The following is a 23,845-nucleotide window of genomic DNA, read 5'->3' on the forward strand; positions in this document are numbered from 1 at the left end:
AGCTAGCTATGAGGAGATTTTGTAGCACTTCATGCTTCCATCTGCTTCCATCTGCTGAAAAGCTTCACTTGCTCACAGTGCCAAAACCACTGGTAAATGGTTTACTGACCATGGTATTACTGTGCTCAATTGGCCTGCCAACTCTCCTGACCTGAGCCCCATAGAGAATCTGTGGGATATTGGGAAGAGAAAGTTGAGAGACGCAAGACCCAACACTCTGGATGAGCTTAAGGCCGCTACCGAAGCATCCTGGGCCTCCATAACACCTCAGCAGTGCCACAGGCTGATTGCCTCCATGCCACGCCGCATTGAAGCAGTCATTTCTGCAAAAGGATTCCCGACCAAGTATTGAGTGCATAACTGAACATAATTATTTGAAGGTTGACTTTTTTTTATTAAAAACACTTTTCTTTTATTGGTCGGATGAAATATGCTAATTTTTTGAGATAGGAATTTTGGGTTTTCATGAGCTGTATGCCAAAATCATCAATATTAAAACAATAAAAAGGCTTGAACTACTTCAGTTGTGTGTAATGAATCTAAAATATATGAAAGTCTAATGTTTATCAGTACATTACAGAAAATGAACTTTATCACAATATGCTAATTTTTTGAGAACCACCTGTGTATGTATATATATATATATATATATATATATATATATATATATATATATATATATATATATATATATATATATATATATTTTTACAGTTCTTCAGTTGCTCCAGGTTTTTGGCTTGGACCAAAATATTGTCCTATGTCTTGTGTATCTTCATGGGCATTTTTTCTTTCATCTGGAGGAGGGGAGGAGAGGATTTCTCATATACGCGTGCTCTACTGCTTGCATGCCTGCACATGGGCAGATGGATTCCAGAAACGCGTGCTCTCATGCTTGCATGCCTGCACAAGGGCAGATGGATTCCAGAAGTAAATGCTACATGAAGCGTCCACCCTTACTCTAGATGGCCATGGTTAAGCTAGGGGGTGTTTTTCAAAGTGATTTTGCAACAAAATAAAGCCTGGAGACATGGATGGATGGAGGAGTTTGCTTTGAATAATAAAAATGAATGAAATCGTGTTTTCAGTTTGTGGTTCTGCCATAAAGTGGTTCTAAAAGGCAGAAGTTTTTTAATCTTAATGCATTAACATAAAAAAATAAAATAAATTCTGTGTGCAGCAGGCCCCCTAATACTTGCCTAAATCCCATCTCGATCCAGCGATGTTGCACAAAAGCCTCAGCTGTCTGGGACTCTTCTTCCTGATTGGATGAGACAGCAACGGGCGCCATTGGTGCCCGCTGCTGTTGATCTAGTGAGCAAATGAGGAGAGAGGGGGGGGGGGGGGTGGGGCTGAGCCACGTCTCTGTGTCTGAATGGACACATGGAGCAGCGGTGCCCCCATAGCAAGCTACTTGCTTGTGGGAGCACTCGGCAGGAGGGAGGGGCCAGGAGCGCCGGCAAGTGACCCGAAAAGAGCAGGATACGGGTTGCTCTGTGCAAAACCACTACACAGAGGAGGCAAGTATAAGTATAACATGTTTGTTATTTTTAAACAAAAAAAACACAACTTTAATGTCACTTTAGATTCACAGGCAGCCAGGCAATCTAATTCCAGAAGGCGGTCAGCAATACATTTTTCCACCACGCAATTGGTGTGAAATAAACCTTGTTGTGATTTGCGCCATACAATTTTATAACCGATTGCTTCTTTAGGAGGTTTAGCTATCCAAGTCAATTTGTGCTATCCTTAATAAAATACATAATATTCCATGCTGTGATCTTCCTTTCAATACATGACCTATTAAACACTCACACCAGCATCATGTTCCAATTCAGCCAGCAGTTCAAAGTTGTTCCTTTTGGTTCCACACACGCTGGAAGGCACACAGCTCCATACCTGCAGGATGGGAAGAGGATAAAAAGCCATTGAATGTCTTCTGCTGTCAAAACATTGGTTACAATGTAACAGATCAAAGACCTGTCATAAGCTATATTAGGTCACATGCTTTTAACACTTCCCTTTCAATCAGGATTAGTGGAAGTTTCAATGAATACAATGAATGGTACATGCGGTGCAGTGTAGTGAGGAATGTAAAGACCTGTACATTGGAGACAAAGCCACCTTGCATCAAATGAATGGCTCAATGTAACAATATAGGACTCAGCAGTCTTCCTACACTTTAACCACTTCAATACCCCGGGCACTTTTATCTACCTTCCTGCCCAGGACAGTTTTCAGCTTTCAGCTTGCGTGGTCATGCAACACTGTACCCAAACAAAATTTGTATTATTTTGTTCACACAACTTGAGCTTTCTTTTGGTGGTATTTATAGTGAGACTAAAGTCTTGTGTTTGTTTTCCTATAAAAAGAACAAAACAAACATGTTATACTTACCTGTTCTGTGTAGTGGTTTTGCACAGAGCAGCCTAGATCCTCCTCTCTGGTCCCCCGCGGGCGCTCTTGGTACCGCCTTCCTGCTGAGTGCCCCCACAGCAAAGAGCTTGTTATTGGGGCACCCGAGCCAAGACTCCCTGTGTCCATTCAGACATGGAGCCGTGGGAAAAAAGCCAATGAGGAGGGGAGTCCTGGAGAGTCTTAGTCAACATCGCTAGATGGACCTCAGGTAAGTATTAGGGGAGGCTGCTGCACACAAGTTTTTTATCCTAATGCATAGAATGTGGTAACTTAGTACACAGGCTCAGAGAGGAGACCGCCCACCTCATATTAATAAAATTATTAGTCCCCCTACATATACTATACACACATTTTATATATATATACATATACACACATATACACACACACACACACACACACACACACACACACACACACACACACAGTGCCTTGCGAAAGTATTCAGCCCCCTTGAACTTTGCGACCTTTTGCCACATTTCATGCTTCAAACGAAGATATAAAATGAATTTTTTTTGAAGAATCAACAAGTGGGACACAATCATGAAGTGGAACGAAATTTATTGGCGATTTCAAACTTTTTTAACAAATAAAAAAACTGAAAAATTGTGCGTGCAAAATCATTCAGCCCCCTTAAGTTAATACTTTGTAGCGCTACCTTTTGCTGCGATTACAGCTGTAAGTCGCTTGGGGTATGTCTCTATCAGTTTTGCACATCGAGAGACTGAAATTTTTGCCCATTCCTCCTTGCAAAACAGCTCGAGCTCAGTGAGGTTGGATGGAGAGCGTTTGTTAACAGCAGTTTTCAGTTCTTTCCACAGATTCTCGATTGGATTCAGGTCTGGACTTTTACTTGGCCATTCGAACACCTGGATATGTTTATTTGTGAACCATTCCATTGTAGATTTTGCTTTATGTTTTGGATCATTGTCTTGTTGGAAGACAAATTTCTGTCCCAGTCTCAGGTCTTTTGCAGACTCCATCAGGCTTTCTTCCAGAATGGTCCTGTATTTGGCTCCATCCATCTTCCCATCAATTTTAACCATCTTCCCTGTCCCTGCTGATGAAAAGCAGGCCCAAACCATGATGCTGCCACCACCATGTTTGACAGTGGGGATGGTGTGTTCAGGGTTATGAGCTGTGTAGCTTTTACGCCAAAAATAATTTTGCATTGTTGCCAAAAAGTTCGATTTTGGTTTCATCTGACCAGAGCACCTTCTTCCACATGTTTGGTGTGTCTCCCAGGTGGCTTGTGGCAAACTTTAAACGACACTTTTTATGGATATCTTTAAGAAATGTCTTTCTTTTTGCCACTCTTCCATAAAGGCCAGATGTGTGCAGTATACGACTGATTGTTGTCCTATGGACAGAGTCTCCCACCTCAGCTGTAGATCTCTGCAGTTCATCCAGAGTGATCATGGGCCTCTTGGCTGCATCTCTGATCAGTCTTCTCCTTGTATGAGCTGAAAGTTTAGAGGGACGGCCAGGTCTTCGTAGATTTGCAGTGGTCTGATACTCCTTCCATTTCAATATTATCGCTTGCACAGTGCTCCTTGGGATGTATAAAGCCTGGGAAATCTTTTTGTATCCAAATCCGGCTTTAAACTTCTCCACAACAGTATCTCGTACCTGCCTGGTGTGTTCCTTGTTCTTCATGAGGCTTTAAACGGACCTCTGAGACTATCACAGTGCAGGTGCATTTATATGGAGACTTAATACACACAGGTGGATTCTATTTATCATCATTAGTCATTTAGGTCAACATTGGATCATTCAGAGATCCTCACTGAACTTCTGGAGAGAGTTTGCTGCACTGAAAGTAAAGGGGCTGAATAATTTTGCACGCCCAATTTTTCAGTTTTTTATTTGTTAAAAAAGTTTGAAATATCCAATACATTCCGTTTCACTTCATGATTGTGTCGCACTTGTTGATTCTTCCAAAAAAAAATTACAGTTTTATATCTTTATGTTTGAAGCCTGAAATGTGGCAAAAGGTCGCAATGGGGGCCGAATACTTTCGCAAGGCCCTGTGATTATATATATATATATAGTAGCGGCCTGCTACTTTCTAGCCGTCACTGCTTTAAATTTAGAGGGTAGTCAGAGTTAGTTGACTTGATTTTTTTTTTTTACTACATTTGGGCCTCTGTTCCAGCCATGGCTGTACTGTGAGTGACCACTATTATTGTTTGGGGTGCCGTTATCACTCCAGGCCAAGGGTGGCAGCAGTCAGGTCAAGGTGTTTTGGGTGTTCCCCTTCAGCAGCCAATTAGAGGGAGTTGATCGTCCCGCTGTGCATGCTGGGAGGAGTACTTAAAGCGGAGTTCCACCTAAAAATGGAACTTCCACTTAATCCACTCCTTGCCCCCTTACATGCCACATTTGGCATGTAATTTTTTTTTGGGGGGGGCTTCAGGAGGAGTGGGACTTCCTGTCCCACTTCCTCCTTCCGCAGAGGGGCTGGTAAGGCAAATAGCGAGCGCCTGTCCAATCGGATGGCGCTGCTTGCGCATGCGCAGTGGGTGCCCGGCCGTGAAGCCGAAAGCTGTCACTGCCAGGTGCCCACACTAGGAATGAAGGGGGGGCAAGGAGCGGAGCCCCGGCCGGCGCGTCGCTGAAACCGTGGAGCAGGCAAGTGTCTGTTTTTTAAAAGCCAGCAGCTACACTTTTTGTAGCTGCTGCTTTTTAATAAACTTAAAAAAAGGCTGGAACACCCCTTTAAGAGACAGACGTCATTAGTTCGGGGTCGTCGTTGCCGATCCTGGCCTGTCATCCCACCACCCCCCGTGTGTGGCCCTCCTGGCCGGGGGTGCATGTTCAAGTGGCTCCGGGACCACGTTGGTCCGGGGTTGTGATCTACTTCGTAGGCCCTGTAGTCGCAGAGTGGTCCTGTGCTGTCCGTTCTGAGGGAGGAAGCCACTCAATGAAGAACCTGTCTTGGTGAGCACTGAGCACGAGGCTGGTATCTCAGTAGAGGCCTTGAACTTCATCGGACGCACGATTACCGAGAGGCTGAGTGAGAATTTATTCAAGAGAGATCTGGGTGCTTAATCCTGTGCTGAAAGGATTCTGGACCGAATTCATCTCCATCTTTGGGAAGGTCTGTGGCAGAGACTTTACTAAAGTTTCCGTGTGACACCTTGGCTGCTAGGTTAGCGAGAGAGGCCTATCCAGGTGCACAATACCCGCTCTGGCTAGAGTGGCGACGAAAGCTGCGTTGCTGGAAGCAGGCGTGTTTACGAAAGAAAGTTTACACCTGAACCTATTACCTATTACCCTTCCACCTCTTCAACTACCACTTCTATTCTTTTACCACGTTGGGTAAATAAAGCAGAGAAAAAGAAGCCTAAAAAGTGTGGACATTGAAGTTTTTCTCAACTCTCATCTGATACCCTAGACGGCGAAGGAATAGAGGTAACATGCCGCCCAAAACAAACCAGCAGCTCATTCGGGGTAGTGCTATTATATATACACGCACACACACACACACGCACAGTAAATTATATATAATGTGTATATAAATAAATATATCAAAATAAATAAAATTACTGTCTTGGGGAGTCTGATCGAGGAAGAAGGAAGTCAATCTTCCTTCTTCCTCCTCAGTTCTCCTGGGATTCTGTCTTCTCTCCCCGATTCTTCACCTCTGGGCTGGGGAATCTGGGAGGGAGAATTCTGACAAGTTGGCACCTTCATAAACTGGCCATTTCTGGGTCAGTCAATGACATATTCTCTGTGTGTGGAGATGATCAGAGGAGAACGATCAGCTCTGTTTCAGAAACTTTGAATGAACTGATAGCAGCGATCTTCGGGACTGCCGATGTTTACAGTTTCATTAAACGGACACCTATATCTGAAAATTGATCAATCCTGATGTACCAATCTTATTTCTTGAAGCCCTAAAATGCCAGGACAGTACAAATATCGCCCATTTTTGGAAAGTAGACAGTCCAAGGTAGCAAGAGGCAAGGCAGGTTTTTTTGAAGTTGTAATTTTTTGTAAATTGAAGGAATTAAGAAAAAAAGTCACAATAGTTTTTTTCACACTGCCATACAGCGTCATCATATAACTGGTGTGGTGGAGATCAGGGACACTATAATGGTACCATAGTAACATAGTACTACTCTGGGGAAGAGATCAGGATTTTGTTGTTTTTCACACATTACGATTGCTTGTAGCAGTAAATTACATTGCTATAAGCAAGCATTTTACTGAATGAAATTCATTCAGTGTGATTTGATGTGATTAGTTGCGATTGGTTAAAGCTAATCAATTGGTACAGATGGGTTGTGATTAGCCCTTACTGTACAATGTGAACAAATTGACCAATCACAGCTAGCAATTGTACACAATGGATGGCTTGAAAGGAAGCCCCCCCCCACCCATAACAAGCTGAAAAAAACGCAGCCGTGCGAGGCTCCGCCCACCCATCCATTTGCAGGGTTCTGTGAATGGGAAAACTACAAGGTCCGACAACAATCTTTGCGGCTGTCAGCTTGTAGTTCTTAATGAACTACCACAGTGCTGTTGTAGTTCATTACGTCTTCCTGTCACAGTGTAACTGCCTGGCTGTATTGGAGGTACGGCCAGACAGATACACAAACAGTCTGCAGGACCATAACATTACACCCACAATCTGCTGATCATGGGTGTAATGCTTTACAGGTCGATTACACATTTACATGCAAAAGAATGTGTATTTTTTTTTTTTTGTAAATGTGAGCTTATTCTTTCTCATCTGCATCCCTTTAATTTACCTTTTTCTTTTAATTCAAAAACTTCTGGCTGCGCATTGGAAGAATATTACACACTTTAAATACCAGAGCCAATACGCACCTTTACTGTAGAATCCCAAGATGCTGAGAACAGCCTATTGTTACACCAGTGGATTTTGCTAACAGCATCATCATGCCCCATTAAAGTGTCTTGTCTCCTTCCAAAAGCTATAGAATAAAAATATCTGCAAAAGTACAAGTTAAGCACATTTAGTACATTCATACAGAAAAAAAAAAATCTTGTTACACTAATGATTTTAATGCACACAACTTTAGGACAATGTTATGTTTGTGTGTGTGTGTGTGTGTGAAAACCTCAGCACCAAAACAGTTGTAATTGCATTTCCCATGGTTCCTTGCAGTTACCACCTGGTGCATCCAGTTCATAAAAGATCTGTGTTCAGCCTACCTTAATTGCAGCATTATATGAGATACAATTAAAAAACACAACATCCACCTAAAATAATTAAAATAACCCATAGGTAGACTTTAATCTTTGTCATGTTACTGAAACCAATATTGTGTTCCAATATATCTTCTCCTAATATTTGGGTAATAAACAATGACTGGGATCTTCCAGTAATAGCTCAGTCACTGTCCTGGGAACATGCAGCGAGTTTGGTCTCGGCACAGATCGGTGGAGTTTGCTGGCGCATACATACGTACGTACAACCAGTATTAAGACCAAAGGAGAGAAAGGTGACGGCACATCCAGCATAAAATCTTCATACTTTTTTGTAGATCCAAAAAAAGAGAGGACATAACATGCACTCACAGCTCAAAAAATTATTCAGCAGACGTGTTTCACACAGTCATTACTCGGCACAGGTGTGTGAAACGCGTCTGCTGAATTATTTTTTGATCTGTGAGTGCATGTTATGTCCTCTCTTTTTATGGATCTACAAAAAAGTATGACGATTTTATACTGGATGTGCCGTCACCTCTCTCTCTCCTTTGTATCTGCCTCTTGGTCGCAGACACCTGGCTTCCTATAGCAGCTATATCTGGTTCCTGCAACAGCAGTGAAGTATTTCATGGTTTGCCTGGGGTGGTGCAACTCTCTTGTTGTTTGCAGTATTAAAGACCCACTCACTGTGCAGATGTGTATGCAACATGTATTATGCCAGCATAAGGTTAAAAAAGAAAATTACTTAGAAACACCTAGACTTTATATAAAAGAAGCAACAAAGGTAATGACTTTTCTACCATAGTTGAAACAGATTGGCTTAATTTGTGCACTTTTCCCTTAAACAGATCAGAGCGTCTGCCATTGTTGAAACGTAAAGCTTGGTTCTGGAACCCTGCTTGATGCCATGTTCAGCAGACAGTAGACGTCTCTTAAATGTGTAACAGTATGATTGTACTTCTGCTGAAGTGATAAATAACAGATTGTCAGATCATTGAAAAGAAAGTCAGTTAATACGCACACATTATTATCCCAGGAGGAGCACATCACTGTTGTATCACCTGGTAACAGTATACAAGACGATAATGCCTAGGGGAAAAGGTACAGAATAAGTTAATTATTAAATGCTTAATTTGTATACAATGTTTATGCATTTGCTTCACTACAATTTCAAGACAATTCTCTCTGAACTCCTTATGCCTATAGAACACTACATGAGCATGGCTCACTTCCTTCACTGGTTCCAATTCTTCCCCTATTGATCCTAATGCTGGCCACACACACACACACACACACACACACACACACACACACACACACACAAGTTACCTTCCAACAATTTGAAGCATCTCCAGCCAGCTTTCAGTTGTAAAACATATGAAGTCGACCTACCAATAACAGATTTAACAATGCTACAATTTAGATACTGTAGTAATGGTTTTGGCAAGTTGCCTTAACCACTTGCCCACTGGGTTAATTTTGCCACTTCTCTCCTTCATGTAAACATCACAATTTTTTTGCTAGAAAATTAATCAGAACCCCCAAACATTATATATATTTTTTTAAGCAGACACCCTAGGAAATAAAATGGCGGCCATTGCAACTTTTTTTTCCTTGCACGGTATTTGCGCAATAATTTTTCAAACGCCTTTTTTTTGGGGGAAAAAAAAAACGGTTTCATTAATTAAAAAATAACAAAACAGTAAAGTTAACCCAATTTTTTTGTATAATGTGAAAGATTATGTTACGCCGAGTAAATAGATACCCAACATGTCACGCTTAAAAATTGCGCACATTCATGGAATGGCGCCAAACTTCGGTACTTAAAAATCTCCATAGGTGACGCTTTAACATTTTTTACAGGTTACTATTTTCGAGTTTCAGAGTAGGTCTAGTGCTAGAATTGTTGCACACGCTCTAACGCACGCAACGATACCTCACATGTGGGGTTTGAACGGTGTTTACATATGTAGGTGGGACCTGCATGCGTGATAACGAGGACAGGGGTATTTTGAAAAAAAAAAATTTTCATTTTATTTTTAATTTTACTTAATTTTTTTTATTTTTACACTTTAAAAAAAAAAAATATATATATATTTTGATCACTTTTATTCCTATTACAAGGAATGTAAACATCCCTTGTAATAGGAATTAGTGTGGCAGGTCCTCTTTATGGAGAGATGTGGGGTCAATAAGAAGACCCCACATCTCTCCTCCAGGCTTACAAGCATGAAATCGGTGAAAAAAGAATCACCGATCACATACCGACAGCTGCGATTGCAGCTTTGTTTACTTCCGGGTACCGGGCATAACGTCGTGCCCGGTCTTTCGACGGTAGTAGAGATGACTGTGACCGTCTGGTCACCAGTCATCTCTATGGTTCTGCAGCGGACGTCGACTGATTTGCTCTCCGGGCCCCCGATGGCACGGGAAAGCCCGGAGAAGCACCGGATGGCGGCGGGAGGGGACGCCCCCCCCCCCTACCGCCGCCGATAAGAACACTTTGATCGTTCTTATGGTGCAGAGAATCTGTGGCTGAAGACGGGGATATCTGAATGATGCCTGTAGCTGCAGGCATCATTGAGATATCACCGCTCAAAGTGGAGGACGTCCCAGGGACGTCCTTGGTGGTAATAAGATTAAAGGGGCTGTAAACCCTCGTTTCTTTTTTTTAAATAACAAACATATACTTATCTCCACTGTGCAGTTCGTTTTGCACAGAGTGCGCCTGATCCTCATCTTCTGGGGTCCCCCAACGGCGCTCATGGCTCCTCCCCACACCGGGACCACCTAGGAGAAAAGCTCTCCTTGGGTGTCTCCCTGCGCGGGTGCGCTCCCGAGTCCAACATTTGTGTCCATAGACACAGAATGCCGGACTCGGCCCTGCCCCCGGGTCATTGGATTTGATTGACAGCAGCGGGAGCCAATGGCTGCGCTGCCATCAACTATCCAATCAAGAGCCTTTACAACGGGCATAGAGGGTGTTCGCATCTCCAGCGTGGCAATTAGGGGACTCAGAGTAAAACCTTGGGGCTGGTCAGTGATAGAGTTTTTTTTCGCCTTAATGCTTAGCATGCATTAAGGTGAAAAAACATGAGGGTTTACAACCCCTTTAATCTGTTTGGTCACGTTTGCAATCAAGAGTTGGTTGAAATGGCTACAAAAGTGTCAAGCAGAGATGGGCTCTGGTGTGTTCAGGATTGTAGTCCCAAACCCACCAACCTGATCCCCGCCAGGAAGTCGACACTGCACACTGCTAATCACAGGTAGTGAGACATTTCCTGTTCCGCAGCTGCACAGATCAGGAAATGTCTCACTGCCTGTGATTACTGGTGTGCAGATGCCAGCTTCCTGGCGTCAAGGGCGTATGTCAAGCATAAAGCCTCGTCCACACGATGAAAACACTGGACGAATGATCTTCCGTCTTTTTTTTTTTTACAAAATGTACAAATACTATACTATTTACATGAAAATCATTCATTCCGTTATCTTCCAAGAATTTTTTTGGCATGAACGGTCATGATCGGCTCTCGAAAGCTATGATTATTGTACAATCGCTCCGAATGCATTCTTTTTTTCATCAGATTTTCTTAGTGTGTGTACTAGCCATTACGTTTGGTTCGCCAGAAGGGTCAGCAACGGGTGCCCACCTACTTTGCAGTCATTGGCTTCTGCTCCAAATATCATCTGTATATCAATGAGACTGAACTATACATTTCTGCATGTCATATTTAAACCTTTCTCCTGACGAAGGCCAATGTCACCGGCATGTTGTCTTTGGTAGAGAGAGCAAAAAACCCAACTCACCTATGGCAACACTCCCTTGCTTGATAAAATACTGCAGAATTACCATCGCCAGCAGGAAAGTGGTGGGTCGCTATTCCAGCCAACAAGGGAGCAATGCCACAGAAATTGATGATCGGCTTTTTAGTTTTTTTTTTGTTTTGCCCTGGTTCTGTTGAATAGTGCATCTCGTCGGATAATGCCTCCAATGATCTGCGCATGCGCAGGACTAATATCACTCCAGTTCTAAAAAAATGCAAAGTGAGAATCTAATCGTCAGATTCTGCCTCGCTGTCTCTGCGGATGCGCAAGACTTGATACCGTCCTTCAACACACCAAAATCCGACCCCAAATCCGACTGGCAACGAACCAAAATCTGCCCAACAACAATATCGTCTTTTGCCTATGACATGGCTCAAGTCTTGTGCATGGGTAGAGAGAGAAAGGCAGAATCTGAAAATTTTATTATCTCTCGGCGCTTTGTAGATTGTCAGATAACGCCTCCGACGATCTGCACATGCGCAGTGTTGACATCACGCCAGCTGATTAACATATCACGCCAGCTGACCATGCACAGATCATCAGAGGCATTATCCGTCTAGATCAGGGATCTTCAAACAACGGCTCTCCAGCTGTTGCGGAACTACAAGTCCCATGAGGCATTGTAAAACTCTGATATTCACAGACATGACTAGGCATGATGGGAATTGTAGTTCCTGAACAACTGGAGGGCCATAGTTTGAGGACCCCTAGTCTAGATGCACTATTCAACAAAACACCCTCTCTAGTGAGAGGTCACTAGTGTGACATGAGCATTTCACTACAAACTCAATTCTTTTTCCACACTTAATTTACAATTTCCTTCTTGATAGCTCTTTGAGTTCAACTCCAGACATATAAAAAAAAAAAAAAAGGTAACCAAGATTCCACAAGATATTAGCCTCTGTAATCAGCTGCTAGCAGCTTTGGGAGAGGTAGGGGTAGCATTCTGAAATAATCAGGGCTCTGATGTGTAGTTACATGGCTACATGGCCAGGGGGCGGGCCGAGTCATACACTCAGCGTCTATGGACGCTGAGTGTATGACAAAAGGAGCGCGCCCGCAAGCTAACCCCCTCGGGGGAGAGCCTCCCAGAGGGGTTTATCTAATGTGGGGAGGAGCCGCGAGAGACACCGTGGGACCACAGAAGAGGACGATTGGGGACACTGTGCAAAACAAACTGCACAGTGGAGTAAAGTATGATATGTTATTAAAAAAAAAATGAACCTTTAATATCACTGTAACCTTTAATTTTTCTTTCTACTAGTTTTTATATTTACATAAAGCCAACAGTGCCTAATTGTACCATTATACTTCTTACCATATTAGAAAATGACACACTTCTTTGAAGAGATTTCAGGCTCGTGGAGAACATCTTTAAAGTTGAATCTAAAATATATTAGTAAAATACATTTAATTTACACATATATACACTTTTAAAATAAACTTTACTTGGTCATCAACTGCTCAAAAAAAGAGACGGAGCTGGAAGGGGACAAATAAAATTAATTACAGGTAGAGATCATAATTGATGAGTTTCTGTTAAAGATGAATTCTAGAGCATGATATATTTATACAGCTTGGACCGATGTAACTATGTGCAAAACATACCTGGTTGATACCATTGTCAATATACATCTCGTTATATGAACCAATCTTCCAAGTCAGAAAGACAGTTCGTTCATAGACGGACACAGCCTTCATTGACCTTAGGGTTATGCTTCTTCCTACCAGGATCTCCTGGTAGGAAGAAGCATAACCCTAAGGTCAATGAAGGCTGTGTCCGTCTATGAACGAAAGAGAAATGGATTTTACGGTGAGTACAAAAATCCTTTTTTCTCTTTCGTTCATAGACGGACACAGCCTTCATTGACCTTAGGGTTATGCTTCTTCCTACCAGGAGATCCTGGTAGGAAGAAGCATAACCCTAAGGTCAATGAAGGCTGTGTCCGTCTATGAACTCAGAGAAATGGATTTTACGGTGAGTACAAAAATCCTTTTTTTTTTTAAACAACTAACCTTGTGATGTTGTGAAAACAGAGGATCCATTAGAAGATACAGCAATGCCTGTGATAGTTCTGTTTGGATAAAAAACAATCATAGTGATCAAACAATCCAAAGTAAAAAAAAATAAAATACAATTCCTTTCCACTAGTGCAGGGGTGCCCAACCAGTGGTCCGGGGGCCACATGTGGCCCTCTGATGTGGCCCGTGGAGCCCTCTGATGTGGCCGGCGACTCCCTGCTCTGGGATGGAATAGAATACTGTTATTAAAGGTAAGTTTATTACTAAAATCACAGTGTATATTTGGGCATATCTGTTCTGCAGGGGTTACTGGGCTGCTTTCAAACTGATCCGCAGGTGCAGAACTATTTACCTGCGGGTTACCCGCACTGAGCCATAGACTTCTGTTATTACCTGTGAGTTTGGTGAGCTTTCTGAAAGTGCACCACACCTGCAGAATATAATAGAAGTCTATTGCAAAGTGCAGGAAAGCTATAGGTACACTGCGTTGGTAAACCGCAGCACATCAGTGTGAAAGCAGCAGCAAACAAATGCACCAAACCTGCATTCAGAGAAGTTTTCCAGCGTGATGTACGTCCATACGTGTCTAAATGTACCTAAACACTTACATTTATTCTAGTTGCTGGGATAAATAATTATTCTAGCCAATGAAATGAGTAAATGCTGTACGCTCACATGCATTATTCATTAACATTTTCTAAATGAATGCCTACAAGTGCCACCAGATAATGCGGGTGATGGCTTTTAGTACCTAATGAACCAGGAGGGCACTGGGGAGCACTCTAGTAGTCTATTGATTCTTACTGCTCTCAGGTAACTGCCTCACCATACAAGAGCTATGCTGAGAGTTTGCAAGAGCCTGAGACTGCGCCCATGATCTGCTGATCATGGGTGCAATGCTCTGCAGGATCCTTAGCAAATAAATACACATTTTTTTTACTTGCAAAAAACATGTGCATTTGTTTTTTTTTTAAGGTGAAATTAGTTTCATTTGTAAATAAATTACAACTTTTGTACCAGAACCATAATTTCAGTGTTAAAGCGGAACTAAAGGGGGGATGCTCACCTTCCATACGCTCCCACAAATGTAGCTTCTCCTGTGTGCTGGGTTTTGGCCATCTTCATTGGGTGGGGCTGGATGACGTCACTCCTGCTCATGCACATGTGCTAGTCATCCTGGCACACAGGATTAGCCCAGCTGCTGTAAACTGATCTGCACATACACAGCTCCGTTTACAGTCCAGGGATCACTATGAGTGAGTGAGTGAGTGAAAAATATAGCGCAACACATGCGAACTGAATCGCCTCAGGGCGATTGGTATCCATTTCCTCCTACACGTTGCCTTCAGATTAGATTGCTTTTGAGTTTTCTTCTGAAGGCCTCGTGATTCGCTTCCGTTCGGATGCTGGTTAGTAAAGCGTTCCACAGTCTAGGTCCTTAGACTGCAAATCTTCGTTCTCCTTTGGACTTGTATCTGGCCTTGGGTATCTGGAGTAGATTTTGGTTGGAAGAACGGAACACCAATTGGGGTTGTGACCTTTTAATTTGTCAAGTAAATATTGGGGCGCACTTCCTTGAACACACTTATGCGTCAGACAAAGTTCCTTAAATGTTATTCTGTCTTTTACTGGCAGTCAATGAAGAGATCTAAGGGGAGGGGGAGATTGATTCCCAGGGTTTTTTTCCTGTTACAAGACGTGCCGCCGTATTCTGGACGACTTGTAGACGATCAATTTGGTACTTTGGGAGTCCGAGGTAAAAAGGCGTTTGCATAGTCGAGTCTGGAGTTGATTAACGTTCCTACCACGACTGCTATGTCTTCTTTTGGGATAAAAGGAATAAGTCTACGTATCAGGCGCAGCAAATGCTGGGATCTGCTGACTACTGAGATTATTTGTGCATCCATTGTCATTTCGGAGTCAAAAGTGACTAAGAGACTTTTGACTTTGGTGCTGGGGGTGATGGCTTGTCCCAAGATGGGCGGGGGTGTCCATGTTGTCACGGCAGGTCTCTTTCGGTTGGCGTGGAACAGGAGTTTGGTTTTTGAGCCATTGAGTTTAAGGTAACTCTCCGTCATCCAATTTTCTATCAGAGTAAGGCATTTCTCTAGTCCGAGGTTATGATCCTTTTTGTTGCTGATGCGAAAGTAGAGTTGGGCGTCATCCGCATAGGAATGGTAGAGTAAGTTCTGGTTACTGATGATTTCCAGGAGAGGGCGGAGATAGATATTGAATAGTACAGGCTATGAGCAGGCAGGAAAGTATGTTTTATTAAAATAAAATGCCTACATGCTCACAGAGTATCATAGTGGAACTAGGGCAAATCACAGAACAAATATTCGATCTGTTTTTTCTTCTTCTAACAAAAAACATAAATAAATGTAGTACCTTAGATCTAACACTTGTAGTTTAAAAAAAGAATAAAAAGATAAAACTGGGAAAATGCATATTTTTTTTTCTTTTTAAATATAAAGAACATTATTTATAAAATAAGAATAAATTAGATACCAAGCTATGTTGCATGTGGGAATACATACAATGATGCATACATGTTATACCAGGCTTTCTATGGTAAATATACCAGAAACACAGTTTTAGATGGCTCTTTGTTCTTTGCATAGGGTCCATAAGAGTTATTTAAAGATGGGAATATTAATACTCACTGATGTCTTGAATATTTGATATAAAAACATTTATGCTGGGTTCATACCAGTGTGCTGTGCGACCTCGAATGTGATTCGTACCGCACTGCAGTACAAATCACATGCAATGTCTGTGCGATGTGATTTCAGCCATACAGATAGTATGGCTGAATTTGCATCGCATTCAGATCAATGTGGTGCAGGACCCTTTTTTTGGTCCGCAGCAGAATCGGATCGCATGGGTGTTCACACCCATGTGATCTGAATCATGTCCGAATTGACTATTCGCACTGCAATATGCAAACTGATCTGAGGGTGTCATTAACTTTGTATTAACACTCATAGCGTTTCGCATAAAGCAGTGTGAACTGCCGCGCAAGTCAGGTGTGATGCGGGAACCCACAGTGGATTCGCAGAGTTCCCGCATCATACCAATGTGAACGGAGCCTTAAGTTAGTTCATATTCGCAGGACAGATCCAGAAGTATGAAGCAGACAAAGTACATACTATTTTTGCACATAGTCAGAAAATAAATTTACATACTCTTTGTGAATCTTGTATCCGCTATCAATCTGAAATTTAGTGATATTACTCCAGGCAATAGTTTTACTTTCTTCAGTTAAATCTTCAAAAGAATCTTCACTAGTGGACACTGCAAAAAAAACACAGACATGACAATAAACTGAAAAGGGTTAATTGACGAAATGGTCAAACAATATCCCCTTTTACTGAAAAACTCAAGACTTGAAAGAATGTGAGGACTAAGCAGGACCTTGAACCTCTTACAAATTTGCAACTAATGATATGTTTGACAATCCAGTATAACCAGATTTTAGTTGCCATTAGTTTAGTTTTTGCAGACAAGTTAATGGCGATGACTGATTACTCTGCATTGCGATCCTTTGCACGCTATTTTCCCTGATAAAAAATGGCAAATATTGTGTTTCTTCTTTCTTCCCCCCATACTGTTTCTTATCCTAAATATACACTATGGTAATAACCCAACTTGTGTGAATGACAGCAACCTTTGGCATTCTTCAATGTCCCAAATGCCTTCCTGTTACAACCATGCACACTTTGCCCGCGTGTGAGAATACTTTCAATTAACTTATAAGATAAACTTGTCATTTAAACATTGGTTGCCTGGCAGTCATGCCGACTTTCCTACTGCAATGCTTTCAGTATAAAAACAATAATAAGCTTATGTCCCAATCTACTTGCTTGTTCATGGTTGATGACTATACATGTTTAAAATGAATTGGTATGCAAAAAAGTCAAGGCGGCCTCCATAGATCTCATGGCAGGTGTATTTTAAGTAATGCAAGGCTCATAAAGGGCATTCATTTAACTCAGGGGTATTGAATTACAATTCATGGAGGTCCGATTAGTAACATTTTCTTCCAGCCGAGGTCCGCATCGCAGTTTTGTGCGATTACCCCGATTCTTTACATCGCAGCCCAGGGGTGCAGGCACGACACACCATTCGTTTGAATGAGCTGCTGCGCCTGCGTTTCTGCTGGGAAAAGGTCCTGGCATCTTTTTTAAAAAAGGCAGCCACATGGAAAATGCATGACGCGTTTGTACCATGCAATTTCCATGTGCAGAACATTGCACTTTGCATTTTAGTGCATTTAGGAGTCAATGGTACCCCTTCACGTTTTCTGTGCAGCACCTCATTTTGTGCGCAGCTGCTTGTCCCCCTCACATCTTCCCCACCACATGCCCTGTCCCCCTTCACATATCACCCCACACAGTATTACCCCCTTCACATATCACCCCACACAGTATTACCCCCTTCACATATCACCCCACACAGTATTACCCCCTTCACATATCACCCCACACAGTATTACCCCCTTCACATATCACCCCACACAGTATTACCCCCCTTCACATATCACCCCACACAGTATTACCCCCCCCTTCACATATCACCCCACACAGTATTACCCCCCTTCACATGTCCCCCCACACAGTATTACCCCCCTTCACATATCCCCCCCACACAGTATTACCCCCCTTCACATATCCCCCCCACACAGTATTACCCCCTTCACATATCCCCCCCACACAGTATTACCCCCCTTCACATATCACCCCCACACAGTATTACCCCCCTTCACATATCCCCCCACACAGTATTGCTCCCCTTCACAGTATTACCCCCCTTCACATATCACCCAACACAGTATTGCCCCCCTTCACATATCACCCAACACAGTATTGCCCCCTTCACATATCCCCCACACAGTATTGCCCCCCTTCACATATCCCCCCACACAGTATTGCCCCCCTTCATATATCCCCCCACACAGTATTGCCCCCCTTCACATATCACCCCACACAGTATTGCCCCCCTTCACATATCCCCCCCACACAGTATTGCCCCATCACATATCCCCCACACAGTATTGCCCCATCACATATCCCCCACACAGTATTGCCCCCTTTACATGACCCCCATCACATATCCCCCCACATAGTATTGCCCCCTTTACATGACCCCCATCACATATCCCCCCACACAGTATTGCCCCAACACATATCCCCCACAGTATTGCCCCATCACATATGCCCCCCACACACTATTGCCCCATCACATATGCCCCCCACACACTATTGCCCCATCACATATGCCCCCCACACACTATTGCCCCATCACATATGCCCCCCACACACTATTGCCCCATCACATATGCCCCCCATACACTATTGCCCCATCACATATGCCCCCACACACTATTGCCCCATCACATATGCCCCCACACAGTATTGCCCTATCACATATCCCCCCACACAGTATTGCCCCTTTACATGACCCCATCACAGATCCCCCCATACAGTATTGCCCCATCACATATGCCCTCCACACACTATTGCCCCATCACATATCCCCCCACACAGTATTGCCCTATCACATATCCCCCCCCCACACTATTGCCCCTTTACATGACCCCCATCACAGATCCCCCATACAGTATTGCCCCATCACATATGCCCCCCACACACACTATTGCCCCATCACATATCACCCCCCATACTCAGTATTGCCCCATCACATATCCCCCCCCCACACAGTACTGCCCCCTTTACCTGATGCCCTTTACATGACCCCCCCCCCCCTCCACACAAACAGCACTGCCCCCGCTCCCCACCCTTAACATTTTCATACATTTTCCTCCCTTCCCTCTCCACTCCTACCTTTCACAGAGCGGAGAGCAGGAGGCGGGACAATCGTGAACTGAAGGCGCGGGAGCCGTCGGGTTGACTTTTCGACGAACTGGTGATTGGCTGCTAGGACCGCCTCCATCTAACATGACAGGCAGCTACCTCTCTGGTCCCGCCCACAGTCCAGAACTGTCCTGCCTCCCGCCGTCCGCTAATAATAGCGGAGGAGGCTGGGGACAAAAGCGGCGACTAAATGGCGCGATCGCCATGGTCCGGAAAGAGCAGCAGCTCGGGACGGATGCGGACCACGGGCCGCCATTTAGTGATGCCCGATTTAGCTTCTCCAGCAGAGCTCTCCACTGTTTGGCAGTCTGAACAAGGAAGAAGAGGTGAAGTTGAGGTATTCGAATTGTATGTAACTGGAAAGGTCTACCTAATGAGGAGGTGCCTAGTTACAGTTAAAGCGGTAGTAAACCACATAAAAGAAAGAAAGAAAAAAATGCAATGCATACTAGCACATTATGACAGTCTCACCTGAAAGCAAAGCCCTCCAGTGGCACACGGCACCGATGAAGGCAGTTTCATCTTCACCCAGTCTTCCTTCCAGGTTCGAAGGCTTTGGCGATGATGTCGCTTCCGCATATGGGAGTCACTGTTTACGCCGCGGCTCTAAAGGAACGGCACGTGGGTATGCCACTACTTCAAAGCGCATGCACAGGTGATGTCACTGGTTGCATCTAAAGTAAATATCTTCCAAACAATGCAGCTTTAGGAGATATTTACTGTACCTATAGGTGAGCCTCATTATAGGCTTACCTATGGGTAAAAGTCATACAAAGGGAGTCTATTCCCACTTAAAGCGGAAGTAAACCCATCCATAAATTGGTTACATTTCTGACACTGTAACACTCCCATTGGTTGTGCTCTTAACCAAACTGTCAAACCATCCAATGGCTGGTGCCATAACAGATCACATGTGCAGCCTCATGGCAGTTGTAGATTAAACAGAGGCAAAGATGGCAGCTTCATTGGCTGAAAACGATAGGGGGGGTTAACTTACACTTTGCCTCTTACTAAAAATGATTTCCAGGTGTTTCTAGTAGGAAACATGCCACCAAACACCAGAGACCCAGTGCACAAAAAAAAATAAAAAAAAAGGACACATTTACTTTACCCATTTAGGGAAAAGAGACATCATCTGTGTAAAATAAAACCCCCCCAGCTTTACTTCTCCAGTGCTCTCCTACAGTTTCTTCTGAGGCTGCCACTGCAACATAGCAGCACATGATCTCCTCCTATTGTACAGTGATTGGGCCTAGTGACCCATCACTAGGCCTGAGCACTGTCAAAGTTCAAAGGTGGTGACATGATAGCTCCCCTGGAGGCAGGGCTGCTGTTAGAAATCATGGGGCCCCATACAGCCAACCTGGCAGGGCCCCCCCAATATATCAAGACCATATTTTCACTTAAAATACCCCAAAATCAGGAAGGGGAATCAGTTACAGGAAGGATGCCCTGTTTCTCTCCCTGCAGCAGCTGAAAGCCGGCAGGAGGGGAGAAACTGTCTTTCAGCTGCTGCAGAGAGCCGCACAGGGCATCCTTCTGTAACCACCCCTCTGCCAAACCGCACCCCCCCTGCTGTTTGGGGCCCCCTACAGGAGGGCTGGTGGTCCCCCCCCCCCTATCAGCGGCCCTGTCTGGAGGTCTGACACCACCTGACAGTGGATATTTTGGTGACAACTGCAATAGAGGAAGGAGCAGTGGAGGGGGTGCTGAAGAATGGGGAAGATGTGGTGGTGGGGGGGGGGGCTTGAATTAAATGGGCAAGTTGACAGACTTGCTTTAACTTGACCAAGTTATGCTTCTGTTCCATACAACAACCTTAAAATGTCCAACTTCTAAATAAGGATATGTCTACTAAGATTAAAGAGCAGATAAGAGAATGAAAATTTGACAGAAAGTAAGGGAAGTATTATTTGGTACGGTAAGGGGGAGAGTGAAACTTGAGCTCCCTAACCTTGTGAGCCCCAAAGTGGTGGCACCCACAACATCCATATACTGTATTTATCGGCGTATACCGCACACTTTTTTGCCCTGAAAATCAGGGCAAAATTGTGGGTGCGCGGTATACGCCGATACCCGCTTTCCCGCGCCGAGTTTGAATACTGCGCCGACATATACCGAGCGCAGTACACTCGGGTATAGTCGGCCAGTCTCGGCTCCTTCCGCGCTCACGTCCTGGACGTAAAGGACGTGAGCGCGAGAGTTGCCGAGCCTGCCCGACAATACACGAGTGTACTGCGCTCTGTATATGTCGGCGCAGTATTCAAACTCGGCGCGGGAAACGAGCGGGGAGGACACGTGGACGCCGCAGAAGGACGCCAGATGCGACGAAGAGGACACCCGAAGCCCGCAGAAGGACGCCGGACCCGACGAAGAGGACACCCGAAGTCGCAGACGGACCCGACGAGGCCGCCGCGCAAGACACCAAAACTGTAAGTACAAAAAAAAAACGTTTTTACCACAGGATTCGGGCAACTTTAGGGGTGCGCGGTATACGCGGGAGCGCGTTATACCGCGATAAATACGGTAGTTATGCGCTAGCAAAGAAGTTCATTACTTTGGCAAGCTTAAATTTTAAACAAGAAGAAGAGGTTGGTGTTTCAGACATACCAGGCGATTCTGACACAGAAATATTTTGACTGGAAGACCTTGAAAAACATTTGGACTTTGTAAATATTCTCTTTGGATGAGGTTTCGTGAATAGTTGCTTGGGTGTCTGACCAAATTCCAGGATTTGTGTCAAAATAGCGACTTTCTGATCAGGATCTTCAATACTATAAATGGAAAAAACACAAAAAAAAAAAAAAATCAATCTGCACATATCTATTGTATACCTCAAATAGCCAAATCGCATTTAAAAGCGGAGGTTTCCGCCGACTTTTTTTTTTTTTTTTTAAGCCAGCAGCTACAAATACTGCAGCTGCTGACTTTTAAAAAATGGACACTTACCTGTCCAGCGCGCCCGCGATGTCAGCAAACGAGGCTGAGCAATCGCTCGGTCCTCGGATGCTTCCGCCGCCATGCTGGGTAAGGGAATCAGGAAGTGAAGCTTTGCGGCTTCACTGCCCGGTTCCCTACTGCGCATGCGAGAGTATCGCGGTGCCCCGTCACTGGTCCCCGCTCTCTTCTGGGAACAGTGTTTCCCAGAAGACAGCGGGGGAGAAGGGGGTGACGTAGGAGGGCCAAACTCCCGTGGGAGTCAGAATCAGGAAGTGGTGCAAATACCTGTCAGGTATCTGCACCCCCCTCCCCCTGAAAGGTGCCAAATGTAACACCGGAGGGGGGGAGGGTTAGACGAATAGAAAAAACAGTTGTGTGTAGAAATAATACAGCATTGACATTTGTGGTCTTACAGAGTTAGGTCACTTTTAAAGAAGAAAAAATTAAAAAGACAACCCCCACAATCCCCTCCGCCTTGGCTGCCTGCACTTACCTCTGGCAATGCTGAATTATCAGGGTCCCCCAGCAGTTTAGGGATTTGAAATCCCCACTCTTCCCCCTCTTCTCAGTGCGGTGCTTTCGGCTTGAACCAGATTGTTTCACTGTCGATGACGCTGACCATACGGCAACAATCTGATCTGTCCTGGAAGCACTGCACGGAAAAGAGGGAGAAGAGTGGGAATTTCAAATCCCCAGAAATGTGGAGCAGCTGTGGGGAAAATAACAGCTTAGCATTGCTGGTGGTGGGTACAGCGAGTCAAGCACTGCGTCATTCACATATATTTGCAAATGTGTGCAATTAAACCCTCGGTTTTTAATGTGAATTGTTAGACAGTGTCAATTTAGTTTGTTTGCAGGCTGGCAAGTGTGCTGGGACATTTGTGTGTTTGTGTTGTGCATTGCCTTTCCACGTGCACCTTACTGCAAAGGCGATTTATAAATTGGGGTACTTGCCATCTTTTTGTATAGCTTGTTTGCTGGATCTGGCAAGGGGACACATTGGATGCCTTCAGCTGCCACTGTGCTTATGCTGGAAGTCCAATGTATCCCTGTGTCTTTAGGGAGGAGTGGGCTCCCCCCAGGTAAACAGTACACATAGGAGCCTTGACGTGGGCACTGCGGCTTCCACATTTATTTTCAAATGTGTGCAACTAATCTGTTTTTAATTTGAATTGTTAGACGGGGCCATTTTTTTTATTTATTTTTTGCAGGCTAGCTGGGAAATGTTAGTCTGTTTATGATAAGTACAGTGGGGACCAGCAGGTGGAGAGGGTGTCCAGTGTTGGTTCACCCTTACTTTTTTTCTCTAAAAGGTAAAACTCATCCGTTAAGGAAAGTGTGTCACTTTGCTCATTCTGGGAACAGGAGGCCGGGACATTCTGGGAACAGGAGGCCGGGACATTCTGGGAACAGGAGGCCGGGACATTCTGGGAACGGGAGGCCGGGACATTCTGGGAACGGGAGGCCGGGACATTCTGGGAACGGGAGGCCGGGACATACTGGGAACGGGAGGCCGGGACATACTGGGAACGGGAGGCCGGGACATACTGGGAACGGGAGGCCGGGACATACTGGGAACGGGAGGC

At 44.3% G+C, this 23,845-nt stretch overlaps 1 protein-coding gene across 1 annotated transcript in view; it reads right to left on the reverse strand.

The window, feature by feature from the left end:
- Positions 1-23,845, reverse strand: part of NSMAF (neutral sphingomyelinase activation associated factor) — a 158,286-nt gene that overhangs the window by 25,075 nt on the left and 109,366 nt on the right. Inside the window, exons 21-27 of the mRNA XM_040354247.1 lie at positions 21,930-22,093; positions 16,632-16,740; positions 13,441-13,499; positions 12,743-12,810; positions 8,621-8,688; positions 7,255-7,378; positions 1,816-1,899 (exon numbers count right to left, since the gene is read on the reverse strand). Of these exons, the coding sequence (XP_040210181.1) occupies positions 1,816-1,899; positions 7,255-7,378; positions 8,621-8,688; positions 12,743-12,810; positions 13,441-13,499; positions 16,632-16,740; positions 21,930-22,093 (676 nt within the window). The remainder of the gene's footprint in view (positions 1-1,815; positions 1,900-7,254; positions 7,379-8,620; positions 8,689-12,742; positions 12,811-13,440; positions 13,500-16,631; positions 16,741-21,929; positions 22,094-23,845) is intronic.

The sequence above is a fragment of the Rana temporaria genome, chromosome 5, assembly GCF_905171775.1.
Source record: "Rana temporaria chromosome 5, aRanTem1.1, whole genome shotgun sequence".
Classification (NCBI taxonomy): domain Eukaryota; kingdom Metazoa; phylum Chordata; class Amphibia; order Anura; family Ranidae; genus Rana; species Rana temporaria.